The 12,532-nt window shown below is 47.1% G+C and overlaps 1 protein-coding gene across 3 annotated transcripts in view; it reads right to left on the reverse strand.

Moving 5' to 3' along the window:
• The window catches only part of ARHGAP1 (Rho GTPase activating protein 1), a 65,331-nt gene that overhangs the window by 11,389 nt on the left and 41,410 nt on the right, over window positions 1-12,532 (reverse strand). For all 3 annotated transcript variants that reach the window (XM_030200869.1, XM_030200870.1, XM_030200867.1), the window contains exons 8-11: window positions 9,023-9,130; window positions 8,869-8,945; window positions 8,025-8,102; window positions 6,368-6,496 (exon numbers count right to left, since the gene is read on the reverse strand). In XM_030200869.1, coding sequence (XP_030056729.1) covers window positions 6,368-6,496; window positions 8,025-8,102; window positions 8,869-8,945; window positions 9,023-9,130 — 392 coding nt within the window. The remainder of the gene's footprint in view (window positions 1-6,367; window positions 6,497-8,024; window positions 8,103-8,868; window positions 8,946-9,022; window positions 9,131-12,532) is intronic.

Raw genomic sequence — 12,532 nt, forward strand, 5'->3', positions numbered from 1 at the left:
CAGATCTCATGTGAAGACGAGCCATGGGAGTCACATGAACTGTGGAGGCCATATGACCCAGAAGTCTCAACATCTGCCGAGCTGTGATCTGCTGAGACGCTCTGGTCTGCGAAGCCAGGGCCAAGAGATTGGTGGCCCTCGCTTCGGGAAGGTAGGCCTGAGCCGTCTGGGAATTCAGCAGCGCTCCTATGAATTCCAGAGACTGAGTTGGCTGGAGATGGGACTTTGGGTAATTTATCACAAACCCCAGCAGCTCCAGAAGTTGAATAGTGCACTGCATGGACCGGAGGGCTCCTGCCTCCGAGGTGTTCTTGACCAGCCAATCGTCGAGATATGGGAACACGTGCACTCCCAGCTTGCGTAGGTAGGCCGCTACCACCACGAGGCACTTGGTAAACACTCGTGGGGCAGAGGCGAGCCCAAATGGCAGCACACAATACTGAAAGTGGCGTGCGCCCAGGCGGAATCTGAGATACTGTCTGTGAGCTGGCAGTATCGGTATGTGAGTATATGCGTCCTTTAAATCCAGGGAACATAGCCAATCGTTTTTCTGAATCATTGGCAGAAGGGTGCCCAAGGAAAGCATCCTGAACTTTTCTTTGACCAGGAATTTGTTCAGGCCTCTCAGGTCTAGGATGGGACGCATCCCCCCAGTTTTCTTTTCCACAAGGAAGTACCTGGAATAGAATCCCTGCCCTTCCTGCCCGGGTGGTACGGGCTCGACCGCATTGGCGCTGAGAAGGGCGGAGAGTTCCTCTGCAAGTACCCGCTTGTGATGGGAGCTGAAAGACTGAGCTCCCGGAGGACAATTTGGAGGCAGGGAGGCCAAATTCAGGGCGTATCCGTACCGCACTATTTGGAGAACCCACTGGTCGGAGGTTATGAGAGGCCACCTTTGGTGAAAGAATTTTAACCTCCCTCCGACCGGCAGGTCGTCCGGTACGGACACTTGTAGGGCGGCTATGTTCCCATGGATCCAGTCAAAAGCCCGTCCCCGGCTTTTGCTGTGGAGGCGCAGGGGGCTGCTTAGGCGCACGCTGTTGACGGGAACGAGCGCGCTGGGGCTGTCCCTGTGCCTGACGAGGCCTTCGGGCCGGCTGGTTGTACCTACGCTTCGCAAAAGAATAGGGTGCAGCCTGCCGAGCCCGGGAAAAACGCCCGCCCGCGGGGGCGGGTGCTGAAGGCGCCCGGTGGGAGAGCTTGTCGAGAGCGGTTTCCCGCTGATGCAGTTGGTCAACCATCTGCTCGACCTTCTCGCCAAAAATATTATCCCCCCGGCAAGGGACGTCAGCCAGTCTCTGCTGGGTGCGGTTGTCCAGGTCAGAGGCACGCAGCCATGAGAGCCTGCGCATCACTATACCTTGGGCCGCAGCACGAGATGCCACGTCACAGGTGTCAAAAATCCCCCTGGACAGGAACTTTCTGCACGCCTTCAGCTGCCTGACCACCTCCTGATAAGGCCTGGACTGCTCCGGCGGGAGCTTATCGACCAGGTCCGCCAGCTGTTGCACATTGGTCCGCATGTGGATGCTCATATAGAGCAGGTAAGATTGGATGCGGGTCACGAGCATGGAGGATTGGTAGGCCTTCCTCCCAAATGAGTCCAGAGTGCGAGACTCCCGCCCCGGGGGCGCCGAGGCGGTATCCCTCGAACTCCGTGCCCTCTTGAGAGCAGAATCCACGACCGCTGAGTCATGGGGCAACTGGGGCCGCATGAGCTCTGGGTCAGAGTGGATCCTGTACTGGGACTCTGCTTTCTTGGGAATGGTGGGGTTAGTTAGTGGTCGCACCCAGTTCCGAAGCAGCGTCTCCTTCAGGACATTGTGCAGCGGTACCGTGGAGGACTCTCTAGGTGGTGATGGATAGTCGAGGACCTCGAGCATCTCGGCCCTCGGCTCTTCCACAGAGACCACGGGAAAGGGAATGCTTATAGACATATCCCGCACAAAGGAGGCAAAGGAGAGACTCTCAGGAGGTGAGAGCTTCCTCTCCGGTGACGGCGTGGGGTCCGAGGGAAGGCCCGTAGACTCCTCTGAGGAGAAATATCTCGGGTCCTCCTCTTCCCCCCACGAGTCCTCATCCTCGGTATCGGACATTAGCTCATGTAGCTGAGTCCGGTACCGGGCCCGGCTCGACGTCGAGGCACCAAGGTCTCGGTGTCGTCGAGCGGTGGACTCCCGCGCCGGCGGGGACGGAGCTCCCTCCATCGACGTCGACGGGGACTCCACCTGCGTGGCGGTCAAGACCGGCACCGCAAGCGGCGGCGGTGTCGACAGCCCCGGCGCCGGGCTAGAGCTCGCCGGCGCCACAGTCATCGGCGCCGGGGGCGCAAGCACCCCCGACGCCGGCACAGCCTGGCGCATCAGCCCTTCCAGGATCCCCGGAAGGATGGCTCTGAGGCACTCGTCCAGGCCCGCTGCCGGGAAAGGCGGTGGGGCCGGTAAGGGTGTCGGTGCCAGAAGCTGCTGGGGGCCAGGAGACGGCACCGAGGTGCCGGAACCCCGACGCGTCGGTACCTCCACCACCGACGGAGATCTCTCCTCTCTGCGATGACGCTTCGGCGTCGACTCCTCTTCAGGGTGCACCGAGGGCTCCCGGTGACGGCGCTTCTTATCTTTTTTCCGGTGCACGTCACCGGCGCCGGAGGGCATGGAGGAGGAGGAGGTCGATCCCCCTCGGTCTCGAGGTACCGGGTCCGACAGGGTTCGGTCCCGTGGCTCACGAGTTGAGGGAGTGACCGGGGCCGACTGCCCACGCGACCTCTCAACCCCACTCTCACCGGCGGACCGGCGGGCCGACGGGACCTGTTCTCCTGGGGTCGCTGCCATCGGTGCCGATGTCTCGGGCATCGATACCGGTACCGAAGAACCGGCCTTCGATACCGATGCCGTCGAGGTCGACGTCGAGGGGCCGGCGCAAGTTCCAAAAAGACGGTCCCGCAGAACTTGCCTCGCAACCTGGGTCCGTTTCCGGAGACCGAGACACAAAGCGCACGACTTGAGATTGTGCTCCGGCCCGAGGCACTGGAGGCACCAAGCGTGGGTGTCGGTCTGCGAGATCGGCCGGCCGCAGCGACCACACTTTTTAAATCCACTCGGGACCTTCGAGGACATCGACGGAAAAATCGCGTCGGCGAAGTCAAAGTCGGCAATGGTGGCTAAAATCACACCACGAAAAAATCAACCGACCGAGCGGCCAGTAGGCCGCAATGTGGCGTCCCCGCTAGAAAGCGAGGGAAAAAGGGGAGCGCGTGCTCCACACGCGCAAAAAATTTCTTTTTTTTTTTTTTTTTTTTTTTTCTAAACAATACAAACAAAATCAGAGGAAACCGAACGGGAATCCAAGCAACGATCCGCGTAAACGCGGTCGAAAATCCGGCGGCTGAACCGAGAGAGAGGCAAACGCACCACTCTCTCAGTCGCGGAAAAAAAGTAACTGGCGGGAGCGGTCGCGCACGGGCGGGAAGGCGGCCGCGCATGCGCGGTGGGCGTGGCCTGCGTGCCGACCGTCCCGCGAAGCTTCTTCCGGTTGGTGGGGGCTGCCGCGGACGTCAACCCAGTCGTGAGAACAAGCAGCCTGCTTGTCCTCGGAGAAAGATCTTTACAGACGGGAGAGGTTCCGCGGGATTGGAGACGAGCGGATGTCGTCCCTATTCACAAAAGTGGAGACAGAGAAGAAGTGGGAAACTACAGACCAAGTGTAGGAAAAATAATGGAGTCGCCTCTGAAAGAAAGGATAGTTAACTTTCTAGAAACTTTACAGGACCCGAGGCAACATGGCTTTACCAAAGGAAAATCCTGCCAAACGAATCTTATTGACTTCTTTGACTGGGTGACCAAAGAACTGGATGAAGGACGTGCGCTAGATGTAATCTACTTGAACTTCAGCAAAGCCTTTGATACGGTACCCCACAGAAGACTCGTGAATAAGCTGAAAGGGTTGAACTTAGGACCAAAAGTGGTGAACGGGATAAGAAACTGGTTGACCGACAGGTGGCAGAGGGTGGTGGTAAATGGAGTTTGCTCGGGGGAAAGAAAGGTGAGCAGTGGAGTTCCTCAGGGGTCGGTGCTGGGGCCTATTCTGTTTAATATATTTGTGGGAGATATTGCTGAAGGATTGGAAGGAAAGGTGTGCCTTTTAGCGGATGACACGAAAATAGCCAATAGAGTGGATACCTTGGAGGAAGTAGAAACGATAAGAAGGGATTTCCGAACCTTAGAAGAATGGTCGAGGGTCTAGCAGTTAAAATTTAATATCAAACAATTCCATCAGTATTTGGATCTAAGAATTCCCGCATTTTTAGCATTGAAAGTTAAAATTTCATGCCAAGAAGTGTAGAGTGATGCACTTGGGGTGCAGAAACCCAAAAGAGAGATACCGAATAGGAGGGGAGAAATTAGTAAGCTTGATTCAGGAGAGTGGTGTTGGTGTCTGAGGATCTGAAGGTGAAGAAACAATGTGACAAGGCGACAGCTGTGGCCAGAAGGATGCTAGGCTGCATAGAGAGGGGCGTAACCAGCAGAAGAAAGGAGGTGTTGATGCCCCTCTACAAGTTGTTGGTGAGGCCCCACTTGGAGTATTGTGTTCAGTTTTGGAGGCCGTATCTTGCTAAATATGTAAAAAGACTGGAAGCGGTACAAAGAAAAGCTACAAAAATGGTATGGGATTTGCGTTGCAAACAGTATGAGGAGAGACTTGCTGACCTGAACATGTATACCTTGAAGGAAAGGAGAAACAGGGGTGACATGATACAGATGTTCAAATATTTGAAAGGTATTAATCCGCAAACTAACCTTTTTCGGAGATGGGAAGGCGGTAGAACTAGAGGACATGAATTGAGGTTGAAGGGGGGCAGACTCAGGACTAATGTCAGGAAGTATTTTTTCAGAGAGAGGGTGGTGGATATGTGGAATGCCCTCCCGCAGGTGGTGGAGATGAAAAAGGTAATGGAATTCAAACATGCGTGGGATAAACACAAAGGAATCCAGTTTAGAGGGAATGGTTCCGCGGAATATTAGCGGAGATTGGGTGGCGACGCCGGTAATTGGGAAACAAAACGGGAGCTGGGCAGACTTCTACGGTCTATGCCCTGATCGTGACTGAATAGATAGGGATGGGCTGGAGTGTAAATTTTAAGGGGCTTCGACGTTAGCTTCAGAACTTAGTACAAGAAAGGCAAGGACAAATCAAACTCGGGTATACATATAAAATATCTTGTTGGGCAGACTGGATAGCCTGTACAGGTCTTTATCTGCCGTCATTTACTATGTTACTATATTGAAGGCAAATCAGTTCCTAGGGAAACTATCACTCTCTATACAGCTAAACACTTAATTTAGACTAGCCAGAAGGCTTACCTATTTGGGAAAGCAAACAAAAATTACTGGCTATCCATACAGTTCAGCGAAACACCCTCACTCCACTCTGGAACTATCTGGAAGAATTTCTAGTTGCATATAGGGGTAATTCTCAACAGATAATCTAAAGTTAGGAGCTGGAATGATGCAGATTTTATAACGACAATTGTGGACTTATAACAGCTGTTGCGCAAACATTTATACGCCTAACTTTAGGCATAAAGTTCTTATGCCAGCCAAATACTACTACTACTGCTAATCATTTCTATAGTGCAACTAGACCTACGCAGCACTGTACCCATTATATGCACGTACTTTCTCTGTCCCTAGAGGGCTCATAATCTAAGTTTTTGTACCTGGGGGCTATGGAGGGTTAAAGTGACTTGCCCAAGGTCACAAGTACCTGCAGTGGGAATCAAATCCAGGTTGCCAGGATCAAAGCCTGCTACACTAACCATTAGGCTAATCCTCCACTCCACAAGGCTGGTATAAATGCTTGTGCCTTACTGTAGGAAGTTAGGCATGTAAATGCTAGTATTCTAGAATCCACATGCCTACCAGCCTGACACGCCCCTGCCCCTCCCAGGTCCACACCCCCTTGGAGCTGTGAACTCAAATTCCGAAGCACGCAACTTATAAAATACCAACTAAGGGCAATTACACACATACCTCCCAATTAAATCCTATTATAGCCAATAATTGGTTGTTAAAGCCAATTAGCATCTAATTAAGTTTCGCACACCACTGACTTATTATATAAGTTGCATACACAAAGTTGCGCATTAGAAATTTGGGCATGCAACTTTTTAAAATTATGGGGATCGTGCTACTGAAAAATCATAGATAAGGCACTTATACAATTAACAGCCATCACAAGATGGACAGGAGGAAATATCAGAAAGAGGCACAGAGAAGGAGGAAGAAGAGAAAGGAAAGGTACAGAGACAAAGGGTAGGAGAGAGACAGACTGACATCAGCTGCTTTAAGACTAGACGGATGATCACACTTACTGGAAAAATTAACAAAATCTTTGTAGAGGTTAAAAGTCAAGAGCGGTTCAGGAAGTTCCCGTAAAAATGTCTTCAAGATGACAGCAGGAAGGTGGACATCTTCATATTCCTGGAAATTCACAGGAACTCCTAGAGAGAGGTGAGAAGAAGAAAAATAAAATGAAGCACCGGAAAGGGCAGAAAATGTTTATTTCCTGGGTACTATTTACACCTAATAAATCAAGAATTAAAGTCCCGAAAAATAATTTAAATGCGGGGGCACCAACACTGAAACACCTTATAAATCCCAATGCATATCATAAAAATCGATGCATAAAATGATTTTATATTATCTTTTTTTCACATTAGCAGAGCCTCGGAGGTAACTCGTTTCACACAGGGTACACACAGCCCTGTGATTTACCAAGATCATCATTGGCTCAAATAACACTACTGTGACATACAAAAACTTTCTTTACTAAATCTCTGTACAAAACCATTATCCAAATTCATTTCATTGTTCAATTTGAATTCCAATACTGAAAACCTTTTTACTTATCTTCATAATAACGCCATAGAAGAGATCTGATGTTTTTGTTAGGGCTATCACCCTGATGCAGGGTTTAAGAAACATGGCCGTGTTGGTGGCAGTCCTAAAATGTATACATTGAAGATACTGAAGATTAGTAAAAAGTTTTTCAATGTTGGAATTCAAATTGAACTATGAAATAATGTTGGATAATGGTTTTGTACAAAGATTTAGTAAAGAAAGTTTTTGTATGTCACACTAGTGTTATTTGAGTCGATGATGATCTAGGTAAACCACAGGGCTGTGCACCCTGTGTGAAATGAGTTACTTCCGACGCTCTGCTAGTGTGAAAAAAAGGTAATATAAAATCATTTTATGCATCAATTTTTAGGATATGCATTGGGATTTATAAGGTATTTTACTAGTTACACCTAAACATCTTACTTATATTCCCCACCCCCACTAATTCTAGGTTCTTACAATTCATCACATAGGGCTCATCATTTTGCTAGCCCTTTTCCAGACTGCCTCTTTTGGAGGTGTGGCCTTCAGAGCTGAGCATAACATACAAGTGGTTGTGTGAAGGCAATGGAGACACCTATGTGTTTCTATAAAATACTAGGAGCAAAGCAGCAGACACCCCATCTGTATTGAAATTTTGAAATTTACAATTGCTTGGGAGCAGTTGTAAATATTACTACCTAAGTATGTGAATATTTATAAAATATACTCCACCCAAATTCCACCTCTGGACACACCTACTTGCAGGTTCTACAAAGGTTTATGTCTTTGTCGTCACTGAGCATGCTTTTACATGTGCAATCTTTTGAGGTAATTTTATATGTATTTTACATGTGTAAATCACCTTTACACATAAAGTATCCTGTACACAGAACGCCTAGGTCAAAGTTCCACAAGGCATCTAATTTTGGGGGGGATCCTGCCATATACTTGTGTCCTGGACTGGCCACTGTTGGAACAGCATGTTCAGCACGATGGACCTTTGGTCGGACCTAGTATAGGAATTCTCATGTTCTTAACTAAACTACCTGAACAGTACGTAGCATTCCTAATTAAAATAAAGAAGGACAAAATGTTATTTTTTTTGGGGGGGGGGGAGAGGAGGGGGATCAGATTGACAGCCCTTACCCATATTATATTTCTGCTGAACCTCCTTCACAATCTGTGTGTTTGCTGATCTTCGGAAGATCCCTTCAGTCATCAGAGCTGTACAAAATGAATCCAAAGAGGCTCAGTGTGAATCAGTCCTACCTAAAACATCTCTGTACAGTAACAGCCAGAGTCATTACAGGAAACAGAGCCCAGTCTGGGGGTCAGAGGTCAGGAAGAAAAGCCTAAAGACAGGGTAAAGTTCAATCCCAAGCCTAAAGGCAGAGTCCAAAGTATGGATCAGACAGATCATTCCTCTGACAAGAAACAAAGATCAATCAAGGTCATAGATCAGTCTCACAACATGAGGCTAAGGGTCAGTTCTATCTATGACACACAGCATTGCCCAGAGCTCAGATTCAGGATCAGTGTCACAATCAATCCCAGGACAAGAGTCAGAGCCTAGCATCGGTCACTGGTCTCATGATAGGATACAGAGCCCCTAACCACAGTCAGTCCCATGTCATGGGCCAGTCCTGTAACAAAAATGCCAGAGATCTAAACACTTCTTAGGCAAGGGAAATATTTCTATGAAGCTCAGAAAGATTAACAGTAACTAAATCTCTCTGTTAATGACAGAAGAAAAGGAAGTAGCAGAGGGACCAACTGATAAGTGACTGATTCACAAAATCAATAGTTAGAATAGAATACCAAGGTGAAGTCTAGCTAAGAAGAATTTGGCCCATTTCTACGATCCTTTGGATTCGAGCTTGTAGGGACAGGATAAAAGTGAGTGATTAGCAGCTTCAAGCTATGTCATCATCATGCTGATTGTCCATTCTTTCTCTTTGTTAGGTATTCCTTAGCACCCTGGCTTACTTACCATGTTCCTGCAGGAAAGTAATGGTCTCCTTGATAACCAGTGGAATATCGCCCTGCTTTGGGTTCCTCTCCTTGAGGCTGTAGGAAGAGGTGAGAGAGTTAACTGCACACCAAAGCTCAGCCTGGGGGTGTCAGAAAGAAAAGTACATACTCACTGCTGCAGGGAGACACCGAACTGCTGGTTTGGAAGTGGTGGCCGAGGAGGAACAGGCTTCTGCCCCACGGGAGGGGTCTTCTGCATAGATCGCATATACTCATCATACCTGGAGCAGAAATAAAATATCACAAGATGCACAGTTCTTACATCCCAGGTAATAAATCTTTACTGTACTGAAATAATTATTGGGGTATGAGATAAGCTCGGTCCAATGCCTGTCATTTACAATTTGCGACTCGGATGCTATTAGTAGCTTAGGCTCCTGGATTATTGGCTGGGAGAGTGCAGCAGTTCCCAGGGCTAGAGAAGCACCTAGAGCTCCACAAAAGTAGATGAGCCAAGAGAAGCTCTTAACAATTTAAGCTGCATGCTGCTTTCTGGTGCCCTTAGGTGTTTGACTTAGGGACCAATGCTCAAAACTACTAGTTGTTAATGTGTAGTTAACACCGGATTTGTGTGGAAAATATACAGCGCGGAATGCTCAGATGGATCAAGCACCAGTGTAAATGTGCATTCTAAAGATGTCTGTAGAGGAGTGTGGTAGCCGTGTTAGTCCACTCTTAAGGTTATCAATAGAAATCAAACAAAATAAAACATGGAAAAGAAAATAAGATGATACCTTTTTTATTGGACATAACTTAATACATTTCTTGATTAGCTTTCGAAGGTTGCCCTTCTTCGTCAGATTGGAAATGACAATCTGATAAAGAAGGGCAACCTTCAAAAGCCAATCAAGAAATGTATTAAGTTATGTCCAATAAAAAAGGTATCATCTTATTTTCTTTTCCATGTTTTATTTTGTTTGATTTCTATTGATAAAGATGTCTGCAAATTGTACTGAAATATATTTAAATGGATGCTAATGAGGTCAGTTAGTATTCCTTCTCAATCTACAAACAAAGGAACTGATGGCCCTTAACGACAAAAGTTTTGCCAGGTCAGGGGCAACGTAGAAGGTTTTCAGGAGAAAAGATTTCTTGTCAACTTCTCACATTTAAACTGCGGGTTTTGTCTTCTTTTGTAAGTGGAAGGAAGCCCATGCAACTTTAAGTGCTAATAGTGAGAAACAAACACATGTAGGAGTCCGAGTAAAACCGAAAGTGAAAGCATACCCTGGCACCTGTTTTTCTTTTTGCACTTATATATGAGCCTTCCAAAAATTTTAAATGCAAACAATTTTTGAAAGGCTCACAGCTAAAAGAACAGAACAACGCCAGTGTGTGCTTGCACTTCTGGTTTGACCTAGACGTGCAAAAGAGCTGCGCTTGCTGCAAAACCCTTGTGCACATATGCCAGGCATGTTCCTCCCCTTGCTTTCAGTTTGTCAGTGCAAATTAACCATGCATATTATTTCCTTTGAGCACTGCTTAGCTATTGTTCTGTGCTGTGGGTCTTAGTGTCTGGCTTTGAGCATCAGCCATCTAGTATCACATAATGTGCCTGCATCACTCCCTGGCACTGAAGAAGGGCTGACTGCTAGGAAGTAATGTGCTCCTACTCTGACCCTACCTTACTCAAACTAATTCCCTCCTGACAAGATAATGTCCTAGGATTTCTGGGCAAACCAAGATCTCACTGCAACCTGAGGTTACAGGATTGCTAGCAAGAAAAATATCCAAAAATCTTTCATTTAAAACCATCGAGATCCTACAGGGTCTCACTTATCTAGTATTTCGATCAATCAGTCTCAGAGGAAGCACTAATGGACTAAAAAGTTTATTATTAAATTGGGTTAACAATGAACACAAAGGATTAAAAGGTACAACAGTGGGCAGGTAAATGCAAAGAGATTTCACACTAGAACGAACAGTAAACTGTTTATGAAGTCCTCTTCTTTCGTGTATAAATCCCAAGTTCTGGGTAATTTCCAAGCCCCTGTCTCTGCTGAATGAGCTGAGGAACAGATTCCAATCAGTGTTTTGTTTCCCTGATAGATTTATTCCTCTCAATCCTAGCTGTTTTTCTCAATAGAACAGTGATTTCGCCATTCAGCAAATTTCTTTAAAATCTCAGAGGCCACTATTTTAACCGCCATTTCAGCTAGCTAACATTACTGTCTCAAAGTCTCAGAAGTTAAGTCTGGTATCCAGAGTTTTCAGAACACAGCACTGTTATGCTGTCATCTGGTGGCTAACTTAGTGCTTCTGAGTAAACAGACTTTTACAAAAATAAGTCTTCAGGCAAGCAATGAACAACCAGGTCTGATCCAGAGATTGTGTAATTTGGGGGCGGCCGTTAGACTTGACCTCACTGTGCGGCCTCAGCAAGCAGAGCGGGAAGCTAAGGCAGGGACCAAGGCACCAGCCTGAACAACCTACCATTTGCTAGAGATAGAGAAAAATACTGGAACTTTCCCAGTGCACCAGCAGGTTAAACTGGTGATTTCACTGGAAAAGGAGAAATTAGTCCTTCCCACTATTCCAGAACATGTGGGATAGTTACGTCCATCAACCAGCGGGTGGAGATAAATAAATGAAAACTGAACTGACACATCTGTCTTGGCATCCAGTCCAGCTCCTCAGTATTTACATAGATAAGAAGTAAAGAGAAACTCAGAATTTTATTTTTATTTTTGTTACATTTGTATCCCGCGCTTTCCCACTCATGGCAGGCTCAATGCAGCTTACATGGGGCAATGGAGGGTTAAGTGACTTGCCCAGAGTCACAAGGAGCTGCCTGTGCCTGAAGTGGGAATCAAACTCAGTTCCTCAGTTCTCCAGGACCAAAGTCCACCACCCTAACAACTAGGCCACTCCCTTAAACAACTCACTAACCTAACAATAACCAGATGAGCAAACATGTGTGCACCTCTCTCATCTCTGGACAACTTGTACAGAACAAGAGATATGCAAGAAGCACCATGCAAGGTGACAGCCATTATTTGACCCATTACTTCACACCAACTAAACATCTCAGAAACCTCAGGCAAGACTCTGGAATAGTGAGGAAGGACTAATGGAAAAAAAGTAATCAGAAGACCTCATTTCTCCTTTCATTATGTACCTTCCCACTGTTCAAGAACCTGTGGGATGTTCAAAAGCAATCCCTAGAGTGGGTGGGATCCTGGCGCCGCCCTGAGGACTGAAACCCCAAAACTGGCTTCCAAGTGCGCCGCAAAGTCCACCCTGTAGTGCTTGGCAAGGTATGCAGCGTCGACCACATTACCACCTTGCAAATATCTGCCAGAGACAGTAAGGTAGTCTCCACCCAGGATGTCACTGTAACTCCATGTACAAAGAATATAAAAAGCAAGTGGCAGAGGGTGAAGAATGCGGCCATACAAGTCATTTTTGTGGCACACAAATACGATTCCATTACTCCATTAATAAAACAACTACACTAGCTACCATTGGAGGCCGGATTAGAATTTAAAGTACTGACACTGGTCCATAAGATTCTTTATGGGGATGCTCCGGCATACTTGTCAGATCACATTTCTTACTATGATTGCTTGCTAATGTACTATCATGTTCTACCATTCATGTTACCCAAAATCCTTCTGTTATAC

The sequence above is a fragment of the Microcaecilia unicolor genome, chromosome 4 (assembly GCF_901765095.1).
Source record: "Microcaecilia unicolor chromosome 4, aMicUni1.1, whole genome shotgun sequence".
In the NCBI taxonomy this organism is placed as follows: Eukaryota; Metazoa; Chordata; class Amphibia; order Gymnophiona; family Siphonopidae; genus Microcaecilia; species Microcaecilia unicolor.